Source organism: Liolophura sinensis, chromosome 6, assembly GCF_032854445.1.
Source record: "Liolophura sinensis isolate JHLJ2023 chromosome 6, CUHK_Ljap_v2, whole genome shotgun sequence".
In the NCBI taxonomy this organism is placed as follows: Eukaryota; Metazoa; Mollusca; class Polyplacophora; order Chitonida; family Chitonidae; genus Liolophura; species Liolophura sinensis.
This window is the reverse complement of record NC_088300.1, coordinates 74745558-74761873: the sequence shown is the minus strand read 5'-3', so window position 1 is coordinate 74761873 and position 16316 is coordinate 74745558. Positions and strand designations below refer to the sequence as shown.

Below are 16316 nucleotides of genomic sequence, written 5' to 3'. Positions count from 1 at the left end.
TAGCCAGACTTGCACTTTATCGTTCTATCCAGCTTTTCAGATCATTAATTTTCACGGCCAACTCAAACCTTCTTAACCCTTCAGAGGAAATGAAAACATTAAAGAGTCGCTACATTAAATGACTGGTTTTCTTGCCGCAGCAGTTGACTGAAATGATCTTAATGTTTGCAATAAGAGAGCCGTCATATGCTTGCAACACAAGACAAGAATTCGCACTACAATCGTTTCGCAAGAAGGCGATGTGTTAAAATATATGTGTTATATGTGTTGAACTCGTAAGACTAAAATATCGCACATTAAATGAACAATGGATTATGCCTGGATTACGTGTGAGGTGTGCTACTTGTACAGTTAGCGCATTACTCTATAACTAACAATACTGTTTCACGAAATGCCCAGATTAAATTAATCTATTAATCCCGTCCATAATGGGATTATCCCGCCATTACTAAACTGAGAACAACATACTGGCCGCGCGCGGACTACCTGTCCAGGCTGGTCCTGCGAGGGGCACTTAGCAATCCTTCAACCTCGATCTGGTCACACAATTACATGGAGAGTATAAAAAGCCGACTCTGCTGATACCAGTCACCACACCTTGACTCCTGTCCCTCAGGCATACCTCAAATACCCACCGGAAAGATCGTGTGAAAAAACCCTAACATCAACATGGTAAGTCAACACAGTATGAATCAGTATGAATAACCATTTGGGTAAATCGTTCAAAGTTTGTTCTCAGTTATCTGCAAAATTCCATACAATGAATTAATCAAATGAAGTCAAAGTTTTGCACGTTCCTGTTGATACTTACAATGAAATGAAGAATTCATGACAGGTTTGATAAACCATGCGCAAAGTCAACGTTTCTGGGATCTTAATCTGTTGTCTTTCACCAGAGAGAGTGTATCAGCATCCACGTCGGACAAGCCGGAGTCCAGATCGGAAATGCTTGCTGGGAACTGTACTGTCTGGAACACGGAATCCAGCCGGATGGTCAGATGCCCTCAGACAAAACCATCGGGGGTGGGGATGACTCCTTCAACACCTTCTTCAGTGAGACTGGAGCAGGCAAGCACGTTCCCCGGGCTGTCTTCGTCGATTTGGAGCCAACTGTTGTCGGTAAATAAAAATTTTCCTTCAAACTAAAGAAATACATTATTCATTAACATGGCGGTCGAGGAAAACTATTTCTTTACGCGCACAATCACCAGTTTTCCATCATTGAAACTCTTTTTGTTTTACGTGGCCTTTATTTGAGTTCTTATCTTCATCTTTCTACTGTCAGCATAAGTAGTCTAAGGCTGATGTTTTATTTTTTTCTGTAGCATCGACAATAAATAATATCTATTTTAATTTTAATTCAATGGACCAATGTGATATTTCTCCTCATAATTACAATTTGAATTAACCTTACGGTACAGTTTCCCATCAACCTAAAAACAGCATAAAATTCAAACATTAAAATTGTGACAAAAATGATTCGAGACTTTAAAGTGGATGACTCAGGGTTTTATCGTTTCGTTTTTTCAATCTCACGATTTTTTTCACATTATCAGATGAGGTTCGTACCGGCACATACCGCCAGCTGTTCCACCCGGAACAACTCATCACCGGTAAGGAGGATGCCGCCAATAACTATGCCCGTGGTCACTACACCGTCGGTAAGGAGCTCATCGATTTAGTTCTTGACCGTACCCGAAAACTGGCTGACCAATGTACTGGTCTACAGGGATTCCTCATCTTTCACAGCTTCGGAGGAGGCACCGGCTCAGGATTTACCTCCCTTCTTATGGAACGTCTCAGCGTGGACTACGGCAAAAAGTCCAAGCTGGAGTTCGCCGTCTACCCAGCACCCCAGGTGTCCACGGCTGTGGTTGAGCCCTATAACTCCATTCTGACCACCCATACCACCCTGGAACACTCCGATTGTGCCTTCATGGTCGATAACGAGGCCATCTACGACATCTGTCGCCGAAACCTTGACATCGAGCGTCCCACCTACACAAACCTGAACCGTTTGATTGGTCAGATCGTCAGCTCCATCACGGCTTCTCTCCGATTTGATGGCGCCCTCAATGTGGATCTGACCGAGTTCCAGACCAACCTGGTACCTTATCCCCGTATCCACTTCCCTCTGGCTACATATGCCCCAGTCATCTCCGCAGAGAAGGCATACCACGAGCAGTTATCTGTGGCTGAAATCACCAACGCCACATTTGAGCCAGCCAACCAGATGGTGAAGTGCGATCCACGTCATGGCAAATACATGGCATGTTGTATGTTGTACCGAGGTGACGTTGTTCCCAAAGACGTCAACGCCGCCATTGCTACTATCAAGACCAAGAGAACCATCCAGTTTGTCGATTGGTGTCCCACTGGCTTCAAGGTCGGCATCAACTACCAGCCGCCAACTGTTGTACCTGGTGGTGACTTGGCCAAGGTACAGAGAGCCGTGTGTATGTTAAGCAACACGACAGCCATTGCTGAGGCATGGGCTCGTCTTGACCATAAGTTTGATCTGATGTACGCCAAACGTGCCTTTGTCCACTGGTACGTGGGAGAGGGTATGGAGGAGGGCGAGTTTTCCGAGGCTCGAGAGGATTTGGCCGCTCTGGAGAAGGATTACGAGGAGGTTGGGGTCGACTCCGTGGAGGATGAGGGAGAAGGCGAGGCCGAGGAGTATTAGAGCAATTTTATTTCAGACAGTCTGCATTAGCATTTACAAAAAAGCAATAAACGAAGACCAATCCAAAATGGAATATCTGTGTATTTTGTTCATCTTGCACTTACGACTAATACGAAGATGGTAGGCCACCGAGTTGAGATGGTTAAAGTTGCTCTGTCAATGTAATGTACTACTGCTTGTTTGCATCCAGTTCCTTTCTTTTTTAACATGCAGCAATGATAGTATAAGCTGAACACTGGTGACTAAATCTTCGGCCAACTTACATTTTACGCGGTACACAAGTTTGAGTTGTTTCACAGTAAACGGGTCTGTGATTTAACAGTTTGAGTTAGAGCGAACTCTTCAAGCAACTTGTAATCTTCCTTCTGCCTAATGGCAAAGTAATCAAATGAAGGTGGACACCTAATAGCCTATGAATAGATTCGTACGATGCCCTGGTCCGAATAGGGCTATTGGATTCATTATTGTCTATCGTGCCCTTATTTGATAACTGAATGACAGTTTTTCCTTTTTATTGTGACAAGCAAACGCAAGACGCTGTTGCTTAACCGTAAAAAAAACACAGTGGTTCCAAATTTTTCAAGGACGTTGGGTGGATTGAATGTATTTCAGAAGCACACACAAGGGCTTTTTCAGTCGTTAGACTATATGGGTTATAATTTAAACAAGGTAAAAAGCACTACATCGCCACCATCCAAGAATAGATGAATGACTGAAAGAATGATTGATTAGAGTTTAACTCCACATTCATTTGTTGTTTAAAATGGTGTTTTACGCCATACTTTTTCACTTAAATACTTCACTGATATAGAAACCTGGGACGCCCCATTTCTCCAGCCATATTTAGTACTATATAGCGAAGGTCATTCAGTCCAAGCAACGAGTTAACAAGAGTTCATGGAACTATCTGTCTGTGCTTCGAAACAGACATTCCTATGTCAGTCGTAAACCAAGAAGGACGTTCCAGATCAATAATCGCAAGGCTAATACCCCAAACCACGTATAACATGAACGTCCAAAGAACTAAGAATGTGCAAACATAAGCAATTAACAGTTTTCAGAGATGTTGGGAAAGCGCAAGGTATGTTCTAAGCGACTGAGTGAAATCAGTATTCAAATCATCAGTTGCCGATAACAAAATATGTATCTCAGCTACGCTTTGATTGCAACTGTTCACGTATCCAACGTACCGATCTAATTCAACACGATAAATATCAAACCCCTAGCCCCGGGTTAAGCGGAATTAAACACAATCATGAAGCAGAGCGCCAGAGATTCTGTACACTCTGTCCATATTTACTTACAAGAGAATTATACTCATTGTAAAACTTAAGAAACTTGGAGTGAATGCGTTTGATGACACACTAGTTTTTGCAGTAATACCTTGAGAGGTTGATTAAATTGTCACACAAGACGCAGGATCTAACAAATGCTACAAGGCGAGATATGTACACCATATGCAGGACACTTTGATATATTGCTGTCCAAGTAAGGATACCTTACAATGTTAAAATTGAAACAATTCTTCGTGTCGTAGAGTCTGTGAGAGAGCAAACCGTTTTGGTCTCTGAAAATCACTTAACTGAAATCATATTCATTTTTTATTCATATATGTTTAGGGTCAGCATTCCGGTAGCAGAAAACTTGGGAGGGCAAACCCACGACTTTCCGTGCCGACCTTCCCACATATGACCGGAGGGGAAGCCAACGTGATCTGAACTCACAGCGTTGGTGAGAGGCTACTGAGTGATTGTGCTGGTCTAGCAAACTAACCACTCGGTCACAGACGCTTCATAGTAGTATATACTTAATGGGAATTCCACAAGACCCTATTCCCTGATAAACCTATACATCCGGGTCGGTCATACCCTTTCAAAAAATGGTACTTTTTTGCCCCGCTTGGCGCTTAGTACTGTGTGGTTAGAGCAAGGAAACAGGACTGGTTAGCCTGGTGTCAGTATAATGTGATTGATTTGGGTGGTCGTCATATGACTGGAAATTGTTAAGTACGACGAAAAAATCTCACGTATAAATTCATATATAGAAAAAAATAACAAAACGCCTACTCAACTTTCTATATTCTGTTATATTCTAGCTGGAGTTTCAAACTTCATGTTATTTTCAAAGAATATCCTTTCGATTGTGATCCTGAGTGCATCACTCAAATATCGGCATAGGCGGTAGAGGTTTTCGTGCAAGCGTTTGATAAATAACACTTCCTACCATGGCTGTTCCAGTAGTTAACACCACCCCCACCCACACCCTCCAACACACACACATTTAACAAAAAAGAAATAATATCAATACGCATACTGCGGGTAAGTCATAATTACTTTTTTTATCTGTCAAAACAATACAATATATACACAAAATCCGAACGCTCTTAGAGTGGGTTGGTCCTTTCAGCTATGAGCCTTTTTGTTGGCTGGGCAAATGGCCACAGATTACATTCAATGACTGTACCACATCATACGATATTAACTCTTCACACGTTGTACGACATTAATGCGGTGCAATGAGAACTCCAGACTTTTATTTCGTCATTCTATTTAGCTTTTATACCTTGCTTTTCAGATCAAGAATTTTCGTTGTTTTGTCGATCTTCTTCACGCTTCATAGGAAAGGAAAACAGTGAAGAGTCGCTAAATTATATAACGGGTTTAATTGCCAGTGCAATGAATCGATACAAATGAACTGTGTTCGTGATAAAGAGAGCAAGCGATACCCAAGAACACGGTATGTACACGATTTTCTCCAAATGGATTTCAAGTTGTATATGAAAAGCAGGAAATGTAAGATTACGATTTTAAAATATTCCTAAGATTGTTGAAATACTTATAGTGGTGCATTTCCGCAACTGTGACAATCTATTAATCTCTGTCACTATGCCGTATTACAACAAACTGGCCACTGCACTACATATTTTTCTTCCCTCTCGAGGAGCCACGATATAAACAATTTGTCCCCTCTTTAACCACAGGGGCTAAATGATGTCCCGTCAACCAAAGCATATTTTGTCCCGGAGTAAAATTCAGATGTGTACTGGAGCGATCCCCGCCAGACAGCCCTACCGTCAGGGTGAATCACCACTGTTCCAGGTGGCTTAAGTCGTCTGATTTATGATTTATATCAGTGAGATCATGCATGAAGAAATTAATTACCAGTCATCGGTTCAGTAAATGAGCCAACGCAACATATCATATCAAATTTAACTCCCTCCAAGCCCCAGGGTCACTCTATTCCTAGAATTTAGCAAATTAATTGGGGGCCTCTGTGGCTCAGTTGGTTAGCTCGCTGGCGCAGCTTAATGACCCATGAGCCTCCCACCAATGCGGTCGCTGTGAGTTCAAGTCCAGATCATGCTGCTTCCTCTCCGGCGGTAAGTGGGAAGGTCAGGCAGCAACCTGCGTATGATCGTGGGTTTTCCCCGGACTCTGCCCGGTTTCTTCCTACCATAATGCTGGCTGCCGTCTCATAAGTGAAATATTCTGAAGTATGGCGTAAAACACCAATCAAATAAATAAATAAATAATAATGTTTTACAAAGACGTTAGGCTGTGCGATTGCAGCGCAATGCAGTGGACAGTATGCACGCAATTTTTTGCTGCTGTGAACCTTGATTTTTTATCACTATTTTTGTTGCGAGTGTTTTTGATAAGGACTAAGTAGTCTTCTGACATTTGTTTCTATCAGTTTACAAGCATTGTAACTAATTGTTTGCTTCCGTATTATGTGACTGTGACTTGAAGGCTTAAACTATCGCGTATTAAACGAACAACCAGGATTAGGTAGATGCAGTATCTGTCGATTAAGCGCTGCACATCATAACTTACAATATTGTATAACAAATTCCCCAGATTAAATTAATCCGTTAATCCCTTACGGAGAATGTGTGTAAACACTAAACTGAGAACAACACACTGCCCGCCAGCGGGGTACCTGTCCAGCCCGGTTCCGCGTGCGGGCTCCTAGCAACCCTACCGCCTCAATCTGGTCATACAGTTACAGGGAGAGTATAAAACCTTAACCCTGTCGATACCAGTCACCACACTTTGATTCCTGTCCCTCAGGCAGACCTCAAGAACCCGCTGGACAGATCGTGTGAGCCAACCCTAACACCAACATGGTAAGTCAAGTCTACACAAGAGCAGCGCTCTGTTGGGATGAACGGGGAGAAGTTCATTTTTAGTTCATTGTGAAATTGTTTTCAATAAACTACCCAAATGTAGCTACAAACATTCGAAATCCCTAGTACTTACTATAAAGTGAAGGAATAATTTATGTCAGGATTAGTAAACCATACATCAAGTGTAAGTTTCTGAGAACTTTATCTGTTATCCGCTCAACAGAGAGAGTGTATCAGCATCCACGTCGGACAAGCCGGAGTCCAGATCGGAAATGCCTGCTGGGAACTGTACTGTCTGGAACACGGCATCCAGCCGGACGGTCAGATGCCCTCAGACAAAACCATCGGGGGTGGGGATGACTCTTTCAACACCTTCTTCAGTGAGACCGGTGCAGGCAAGCACGTCCCCCGGGCTGTCTTCGTCGATTTGGAGCCAACTGTCGTTGGTAAATATAGATTTTACTTCAAAGTAATCTAGTACATAATTTATTAACATTCACGTTTTGTTTAAATGAAACTGGGCGTCGTGACATTTTTTTGAGTTCTTTTCGTCAACTTCTGAACGATGTTTTCTAATTCTGCACCCACAAATGGGCTTGTAAAATGTTTTATTGTTTTTGTAGCATCGACAGTAAATAATATTTAATTTGATTAGAATTGAGTATACAAATGTGACATTACATACTTCATCTTGATATTTACAATTTGAATTAAACGTTCAGACATGCGGTACAATTTCGCTAAAAAACCAAATTGAAACTTCAAAAATATAAAAATAAATGACTTTAGCACCTATAGTGGATGACACAGGCACGTATCATTTCATTTTTTTAATCTCACTGTTTTTCTTCACATCATCAGATGAGGTTCGTACCGGTACATACCGCCAGCTGTTCCACCCGGAACAACTCATCACCGGCAAGGAGGATGCCGCCAACAACTATGCCCGTGGTCACTACACCGTCGGTAAGGAGCTCATCGATTTGGTTCTTGACCGCACCCGAAAACTGGCTGACCAGTGCACAGGTTTACAGGGATTCCTCATCTTTCACAGCTTCGGAGGAGGCACCGGCTCAGGATTTACCTCCCTTCTTATGGAACGTCTCAGCGTGGACTACGGAAAGAAGTCCAAGCTGGAGTTCGCCGTCTACCCAGCACCCCAGGTATCTACGGCTGTGGTTGAGCCCTACAACTCCATTCTGACCACCCATACCACCCTGGAACACTCCGATTGCGCCTTCATGGTCGACAACGAGGCAATCTACGACATCTGTCGCCGTAACCTTGACATCGAGCGTCCCACCTACACCAACCTGAACCGTTTGATTGGTCAGATCGTCAGCTCCATCACGGCTTCTCTCCGATTTGATGGCGCCCTCAATGTGGATCTGACCGAGTTCCAGACCAACCTGGTACCTTATCCCCGTATCCACTTCCCTCTGGCTACATATGCCCCAGTCATCTCCGCAGAGAAGGCATACCATGAGCAATTATCTGTGGCTGAAATCACCAACGCCACATTTGAGCCAGCCAACCAGATGGTGAAGTGCGATCCACGTCACGGCAAATACATGGCCTGTTGTATGTTGTACCGAGGTGACGTTGTTCCCAAAGACGTCAACGCCGCCATTGCTACTATCAAGACCAAGAGAACCATTCAGTTTGTCGACTGGTGTCCCACTGGCTTCAAGGTCGGCATCAACTACCAGCCCCCAACGGTTGTGCCTGGTGGTGACTTGGCCAAGGTACAGAGAGCCGTGTGTATGTTGAGTAATACGACAGCCATTGCTGAGGCATGGGCTCGACTTGACCACAAGTTTGATCTGATGTACGCCAAACGTGCCTTTGTCCACTGGTATGTGGGAGAGGGTATGGAGGAGGGCGAGTTTTCCGAGGCCCGTGAGGATTTGGCCGCTCTGGAGAAGGATTACGAGGAGGTTGGAGTCGACTCCGTAGGGGATGAGGGAGAAGGCGAGGCCGAAGAATACTAATGTAACTTTGTCTAAATTTGGAAGCATAACCAACAGCTAAAATGAGGACTTTGTATGGAATTTAAAATGACCAGCTGTATCAATAAAGATAATTCATGCTGACGGCTGTGTCTGTCAGGTTTTTATCTAGATAGAGTATTATTGTACCTTAGGTTGAAGTTATAGTCATTTGATAGCGTTTCTCACGACCAATAGCCGGCCAGTTGAGCATAGGCTGTTTCTGTCAGATTATGACATTCGTCGTAATGTTGCAGGATTTTAATCATCAGTGCTGTTGTATATTTTTGGTCATATCTAGACTGGAATAGTAAAGCGATGCGTTTCATTTTTGACAGCCTTTATACGGCAAAGAAACATAGAAAAAGTTTTGTTTGTTTCAGTGAAAAGATGTACTAGAAAGATATGTATCAAATGCAACAGAAGCAACTGGGCAACATTTCTGCTTCCTTTACATCGTAACAATCAGCAGTGAATGCCAGTGTAGTTATAACGTGTGTGATAAAGCATTTTCCCCATAGTCTTTCCATTTGTTCGCACCGATACTTAAATGTTAAAAGTTTTTAGTACTAATTCATCGGTTATGATTGATGGAACGGGGAGTCAATTTGAGTTGAAATTGTGAATGTAAATATTTATATATAGTCACTCGAGGATAATAAGTCAAAAGCAAAACACAACTTTACTTCGCTATAAACCAAGGAAACTTTATAGTACGAACTTTTGATCAAGTTTGATAAGTTTAATAAACAACACAGTGCGATTTTTCTACATATTCATGCATCTTTTAGAGATCACTTGTGTTCCATCAATGTGAAGTGCATATTTGTACGTCACGCGTCCAAAAGTTGAACCACCCACCTCTAGTAAGCTACTGGCGAACTTTCCCACTTATAAACTTACGTGCTCAAGAATTGTCCACTTGAGATGTACAGATATGCACACAATTTTGATGGAAGACAAGCGGCCTTCATACGCTTCCACACAGAAGACTATTTTATAACAAATCAGAAACCTTTCTGGATCTGATAGTTTAACCACTGGCTCGTTTTGATCACCAGGTGTTTGCCTGAAGACTGTTGGCAGTTCGAATCTCAATCTCGATGTTTCGGCTGAAGTCAGATTTGTCAGGTACATGTATTTGGAGAAGGACGTCGATTCAGTCAGGGCACTCCAGCCTCCTATGTATTCAAGCCGGAACAAATTCACAGAATGATTCATTACACATCAACCAAATAAAGAAAAAAATAAAATAAGTTACATTTGATGTCAAAGTAAAGCTGAGGACGGCAATGGCAGAGACCAGTTGACAGGTGACTAACCCTATGGAAGATGAGTCCGAGCAAGAAATCCCGGAGATACATATGGGGGGATCCCACTTGGTGCTCGCAACATTCCAAGAAGTCCTATCCTCGTCTCATGACCTCGTTCAGGCTTTATACATCCCTGATAAATTATCAGGGCACCGTTCTCTGTGTTCACGGAGGACAAAAATAAAACAATGAAAATGTAGATTTTCACTAACATTTCATAGAATTCGTAGTCTTTTGTGTCGTCTTTGTTCAGCATTGAGTTTTCGGTATTTATGGGTCTCAGCTGTAGCTTACTATCGGCTATCTTTCGCAAACAGTAAAACCTTCGATTTGGTATGTAACATTCATTGAGCTTATTACTCAAAATTAGCTGTGAACGCAGCTCAAAGTGTAACCGTCATATAAATGATATGTGCAATACAATTTTTGGAACAGAATTCTATGCGGAATGCACGTTAGCCACGTTGTAAACCCCAATATTTAAGCAAGACGACGTCGCGGCTAATGTACATGAGAAAAATTGCTAACTGCTGATCGGGAAAGGCATAAGCAGGGTAGGAAAAGACTTAGTGTGAATCTTTTTGAATGATATGAGGTTTCAAATCATCTACGTCTTTTTACGGAAGGTTTTAAAAATTTGAAGATAAATCTGATCAGTCGGAGTCCATCCAGCTGTGCAATTTGAGATATATCTGTATCGCATAAGGCATTTTTTTCATGCATTACTTAAGAATTTGTCGCTAAAATGACGCAGGTCGATATTTCTTGATTTAATTCCACAGCTGAATCGTGTATTATCTCGTTGTAAAGTGTTTCCAAGAAATATATTTAATGCGCTCTGTTTCAGGAACGTCGTGTGGAACTGACAAAACGTCTTTGAGAATGTTATATGGAAAATTTCGCCTAGATTAGACTACTGTTGTGAGATGTACGATTCAGCATCCGAATCGTTACTGAAAACTCGATTCTGTTCAATATCATGCTCTGAAAATTTGCACAGGTACAGTGAAAGGAACGTCACCCAGAGTTTTACAATTTGCGAGTGGTGAACTTCCACTGTAGCTAATAGAAGTGGGGAAGTTTCATGTTCGCTGTAAAATTGTCAGCTGCTACATGGAATCCAACCGCTGAATTACCTAAGCCGTCATACTTGTTAAATAGATGACAATACCAAGGGTGCTCCATTGACAATGTGTGAAATGAACAATTGCAATGTGTGAACAGTAATCAGATCAGCTAAAAATTGAGACTGCAGACTCGGGAATAATATGGTTGATAAAACTGAACGAGATGTGTCAGCGGCAATCAAAATTATTTAGAAAACTTGCACTTTGTACAACAAATAATTATATATGAAGAAACATTACTGGAACAAACCCAGTGTATTTAAATAAATAGATCATTTGGTTTGTACATGTAATTCATTGACAGTCAAAAGACATATGGCCCAATGTGTTCTCAGGCCTGATCTCAGGCTGGATGTGCTCTGCTCACATGTTTGTCCTCACATAGTTAAACATTCAAAGTATTTCCCTGTTTGTTTGTTTTTTTTTTGTTCTGGATGATTTATTAACTAAATATACCCCCTTGTAACTGCAGATGTATCGTTTTGACGAGAGGCAGAAATAACTTTACAATAGAGAATGAATTTGATGATTTAGTATAAGACTAATAAATGTCGTATAACAGGTTAACCTCATTCCAGTTAATAGTTTCTGGTGACAAAGAGCTTTTTCTTTAGATTATTAAAATACCATTGTTCTTCATCTCACAATTTGTGTAAGCAGTGTTCCAAGCACTAAATGTTAGCGGATTAATGGGTAATCTCTCGGTGATTGTGTTTAGGGTATTACGTTGTATCCCTGACCTCAGAATAACACTCTGTGTGCCTGTCCGATCAGATCCGCGGTTGGACATGGGTGTCCTAGCGACACAGGATTTAGCTGCCCTGGTGGAGTATAAAATCCCGCGCGAAAGGATAGCACAGTCACAACACCTTGACTTCTGTCCTTCAGTCAGACCTCAAGAGACCTCAGTGAAGATCAGTGAAGATCTCTGAAGAAAACCCAACACAACCATGGTATGTAGTTGCTTTACACACTCCTTCCATTTTCAAATGTGAAGCCAGTACGCGTGGTGAATGTAACGAAAGTTATTTCTATGATATGTACGTGGATGTATTAAGGAATGTTTAAACTAATAACCAGCATTAACGCTATATACCCTTCTATACGAGAAGAAGATTTATATATATTTAGTTTCATGTAGTGCAATAATTTATTCCGTTATCGTTTTCCTCAACAGAGAGAGTGTATCAGCATCCACGTCGGACAAGCCGGAGTCCAGATCGGAAATGCCTGCTGGGAACTGTACTGTCTGGAACACGGCATCCAGCCGGACGGTCAGATGCCCTCAGACAAAACCATCGGGGGTGGGGATGACTCCTTCAACACCTTCTTCAGTGAGACCGGTGCAGGCAAGCACGTCCCCCGGGCTGTCTTCGTCGACTTAGAGCCCACTGTTGTCGGTAAGTCTTATTTGTTTTTCAAGCCAGAAACCTTACAAGAGTGCAGCTTTCGTCCTCAAGTGTCGACTTGGTAACATTCCATATACATGTATCAGTTTGTATGGAAATATCCCACATATCAGCTTAAATGGTAGTATACCTGATATCAGTTTCATGAACATACCTGAAGGTTGATATTCTTGCACAAGTATTCGAAGTTTTGCTCACAATTCAGTTATTTCACGTGTTTCTTACCTACATTTCACACTTCCCCATATTACTTCTGTATATAATGTGTCTCCTTATCATGAAAATCACACTTGTTTCAACAGTCCAAATTTTAGCATGTTTAATCTTAACTCACTGACGGCAGAAGGCATAAAGACCAACAAGTTATTATAGCCAGTTCGAATCTCATGGTTTTTCCTCCCCTTGATCAGATGAGGTTCGTACCGGTACATACCGCCAGCTGTTCCACCCGGAACAACTCATCACCGGTAAGGAGGATGCCGCCAACAACTATGCCCGTGGTCACTACACCGTCGGTAAGGAGCTCATCGATTTGGTTCTTGACCGCACCCGAAAACTGGCTGACCAATGTACAGGTCTACAGGGATTCCTCATCTTTCACAGCTTCGGAGGAGGCACCGGTTCTGGATTTACCTCCCTTCTTATGGAACGTCTCAGCGTGGACTACGGAAAGAAGTCCAAGCTGGAGTTCGCCGTCTACCCAGCACCCCAGGTGTCCACGGCTGTGGTTGAGCCCTATAACTCCATTCTGACCACCCATACCACCCTGGAACACTCCGACTGTGCCTTCATGGTCGACAACGAGGCAATCTACGACATCTGTCGCCGTAACCTTGACATCGAACGGCCCACCTACACAAACCTGAACCGTTTGATTGGTCAGATCGTCAGCTCCATCACGGCTTCTCTCCGATTTGATGGCGCCCTCAATGTGGATCTGACCGAGTTCCAGACCAACCTGGTACCTTACCCCCGTATCCACTTCCCTCTGGCTACCTATGCCCCAGTCATCTCCGCAGAGAAGGCTTACCATGAGCAATTATCTGTGGCTGAAATCACCAACGCCACATTTGAACCAGCCAACCAGATGGTGAAGTGCGATCCACGTCACGGCAAATACATGGCCTGTTGTATGCTGTACAGAGGTGACGTTGTTCCCAAAGACGTCAACGCCGCCATTGCTACAATCAAGACCAAGAGAACCATTCAGTTCGTCGATTGGTGTCCCACTGGCTTCAAGGTCGGCATCAACTACCAGCCGCCAACTGTTGTACCTGGTGGTGACTTGGCCAAGGTACAGAGAGCCGTGTGTATGTTGAGCAACACGACAGCCATTGCTGAGGCATGGGCTCGTCTTGATCACAAGTTTGACCTGATGTACGCCAAACGTGCCTTTGTCCACTGGTACGTGGGAGAGGGTATGGAGGAGGGCGAGTTTTCCGAGGCTCGGGAGGATTTGGCCGCTCTGGAGAAGGATTACGAGGAGGTTGGAGTCGACTCCGTGGAGGATGAAGGTGAAGGCGAGGCTGAGGAATACTAAACTTAGGTAGTTTCACTAAGAAAGTATACCTTTATTTTGAGCTCGAAGATGACATACTCTGTGTGGAACTTGGAATTATCATTCTGCTGTTACTAACGAATAAAGGGTGTGTGATATAACTTTTGTCTTTATTCCCATCTATGTGAAAGTGCCCCAAGGGTTTGTTTCTCTTCAGTAAATCTTCTGTGATATAAATGGAAAGACGTTTGAAGTATCATTTTACACCAAGATTGTAAATCGAGAATGTACAAGTGCAATATATCGATGGAGTATGCCTTAGGATGCGATATCAGGTGTTGTCAGCCTGAGGTAAATGATGTTCAACGAATGCATTGGTAGGAAGGTGTTTTGTCTGCTGACATTCCAAAGTGCCGTTCGGCACCGCCCGAGGACAGGAGTAACTCCTTGCCTAAAAAAATGACAAATTTCACAATAATGGGACTGAACACTCAAACTGCGCAAATAGGTTTATCGGGTAATAAGAATCTGTGGAATTTTCACTGGTTATACTGTCATTAGGCTATGTACAAATCACTATTGTCGTCTTCGTAGCCGAGAGGCGGGTTTACTAGCAACGCATGAAGACTCAGGAGCCTCACATTTTTGTGGTCGATGCGAGTCCAGCTCAGACTGGCTTCCTATCCGGTACAGTGTTTAGAGTGCTTGTATTGTCATTAGATGTTGTATCAAAAATTAACTCGTTGCATAAACTAGATAGTATCCGGTACATTACACCAGGTTTTCCAAAATGATCTACTGAAGTACACTGTCATTCACACGTCATAAAGATCTAAGGAAAAACAAAATACTAATATTGCATCCCTACCAGTTACGTAAACAGAGCTGTGGAGTAAAATGTGGATTTCTAACATAAATGAATGAATGAATGATTGGGGTTCAACGTTGTACTTAATAATTTATAAGTCATATGAAAAATTAGGTGTGTGAAGACCCCAAATATCACACTCCATCAGTCTAACCTATGGCAAACGCATTATACTGTTATGTATGACTATTTAACGTTTTCATGTACTGTTAGTCTGCAGACCTTTGTGAAAGCATAACAGGCCCTGTTATATATGTACAGCGCTTTGTTTATTTTATTGGCTGTTCATTGGCTGTTAATTCTGTGTTTAAAAATAGTTGAATCCACCTGGAACGTATATAAGCCGTGTTTTCTGTGCAGAGTGGAGGTATTTTTGCTGCATCCACTGGGAGCCAGGAGAGTGTGCGACGCTCTCGTATCGAGTCCATTATATTTATATGAGCTGGTGATGCCAGTTTCGTTTGGGAGGACAGATTTTTATGCCGGCACCGTTTGTGTACCACAGTAGTACTGATGTCTGGTTTATGTGAATTTCTGCGGAAGTCACGTTTATTGGTGTTCGGATCTTTATTATGATTATACAGTGTTGACTGTGTAATTTGTTTAACACGCTGACCTCACCTGACCGACAAGGTCGTCAAGGACTCTAAACTGAAGTGTTCAGTTTTGCAAAGGACGTTCGTTCTGCCACAAGGTGACATTACTCTACGTCTCTGAACGGCTCGTTTGTGAGTTTCTGCGGGAGCTGTGACTGTTCTAAAATGGATTATACCTCCATGCCTGTATTTACCCCGTGTTGTGCTCTGCGGGTGTGACGTCATTCAAAGGCCTGACTGTTCCAGTTCTGTGTAACTTGTGTACTGTGTTCGCCTTCGCTAACCTAGCGAAGTACCTGACTGGGACAATTTGTGACTTGTGTGAATTGTGTGTTTATCCCATGGTCTTTACGTTGGATCTCCTGGAATACGTTCCTTGGGATGCAAAGGTGAACTGCAAACTTTTAAAGACCGGTAATACTGATGTGTATGTTTTTTTATGTTGTTGTTGTTGAACTGTCTGTAAAACTGTACGTCTCATTTTGTATATAAAGCATTGTTTACATTGTAATATTGAGTCACTGAGTCTGTTTTCTGTTGCTGTTTTCACTACCGTAACAATACCCACGCCGGGTCAACCAGTCATATTTTCTTCCTCTAGCCTCTCGATGCTGAGCTCCAAGCGAGGCAGCAGCAGGTGCCATTTTTAAAGTATTAACCGACCCGGGTTTGATCCCAGGTCTGCGATTCGTAACATGAAAGTAA

General features: G+C 42.6%; 3 protein-coding genes across 3 annotated transcripts; all 3 read left to right on the top strand.

Moving 5' to 3' along the window:
• The first annotated feature begins 890 nt into the window (after nucleotides 1-890).
• Nucleotides 891-2686, top strand: LOC135467733 (tubulin alpha-1A chain-like). The gene is made up of 2 exons (XM_064745558.1): nucleotides 891-1119; nucleotides 1557-2686. Exons 1-2 carry the CDS (start codon nucleotides 999-1001, stop codon nucleotides 2684-2686), a joined length of 1251 nt encoding a protein of 416 aa, XP_064601628.1. The 5' UTR covers nucleotides 891-998.
• Nucleotides 2687-7005: 4319 nt separating this feature from the next.
• Nucleotides 7006-8803, top strand: LOC135469403 (tubulin alpha-1A chain-like). The gene is made up of 2 exons (XM_064748040.1): nucleotides 7006-7258; nucleotides 7674-8803. The coding sequence occupies exons 1-2, from the start codon at nucleotides 7138-7140 to the stop codon at nucleotides 8801-8803; spliced, it is 1251 nt and encodes a 416-aa protein (XP_064604110.1). The 5' UTR covers nucleotides 7006-7137.
• Nucleotides 8804-12423: 3620 nt separating this feature from the next.
• Nucleotides 12424-14189, top strand: LOC135466533 (tubulin alpha-1A chain-like). Its single transcript, XM_064744072.1, has 2 exons — nucleotides 12424-12640; nucleotides 13060-14189. Exons 1-2 carry the CDS (start codon nucleotides 12520-12522, stop codon nucleotides 14187-14189), a joined length of 1251 nt encoding a protein of 416 aa, XP_064600142.1. The 5' UTR covers nucleotides 12424-12519.
• Nucleotides 14190-16316: the final 2127 nt, after the last annotated feature.

What these genes read in the sequence shown, in the direction of transcription:
- LOC135467733 (XM_064745558.1), top strand. Translation starts at nt 999, where the DNA reads ATGCCCTCAGACAAAACCATCGGGGGTGGGGATGACTCCTTCAACACC. An exon ending in TTTGGAGCCAACTGTTGTCG is followed by an intron (nt 1,120 to 1,556) that starts GTAAATAAAAAT and finishes TCACATTATCAG; the next exon opens with ATGAGGTTCGTACCGGCACA.
- LOC135469403 (XM_064748040.1), top strand. Translation starts at nt 7,138, where the DNA reads ATGCCCTCAGACAAAACCATCGGGGGTGGGGATGACTCTTTCAACACC. An exon ending in TTTGGAGCCAACTGTCGTTG is followed by an intron (nt 7,259 to 7,673) that starts GTAAATATAGAT and finishes TCACATCATCAG; the next exon opens with ATGAGGTTCGTACCGGTACA.
- LOC135466533 (XM_064744072.1), top strand. Translation starts at nt 12,520, where the DNA reads ATGCCCTCAGACAAAACCATCGGGGGTGGGGATGACTCCTTCAACACC. An exon ending in CTTAGAGCCCACTGTTGTCG is followed by an intron (nt 12,641 to 13,059) that starts GTAAGTCTTATT and finishes CCCCTTGATCAG; the next exon opens with ATGAGGTTCGTACCGGTACA.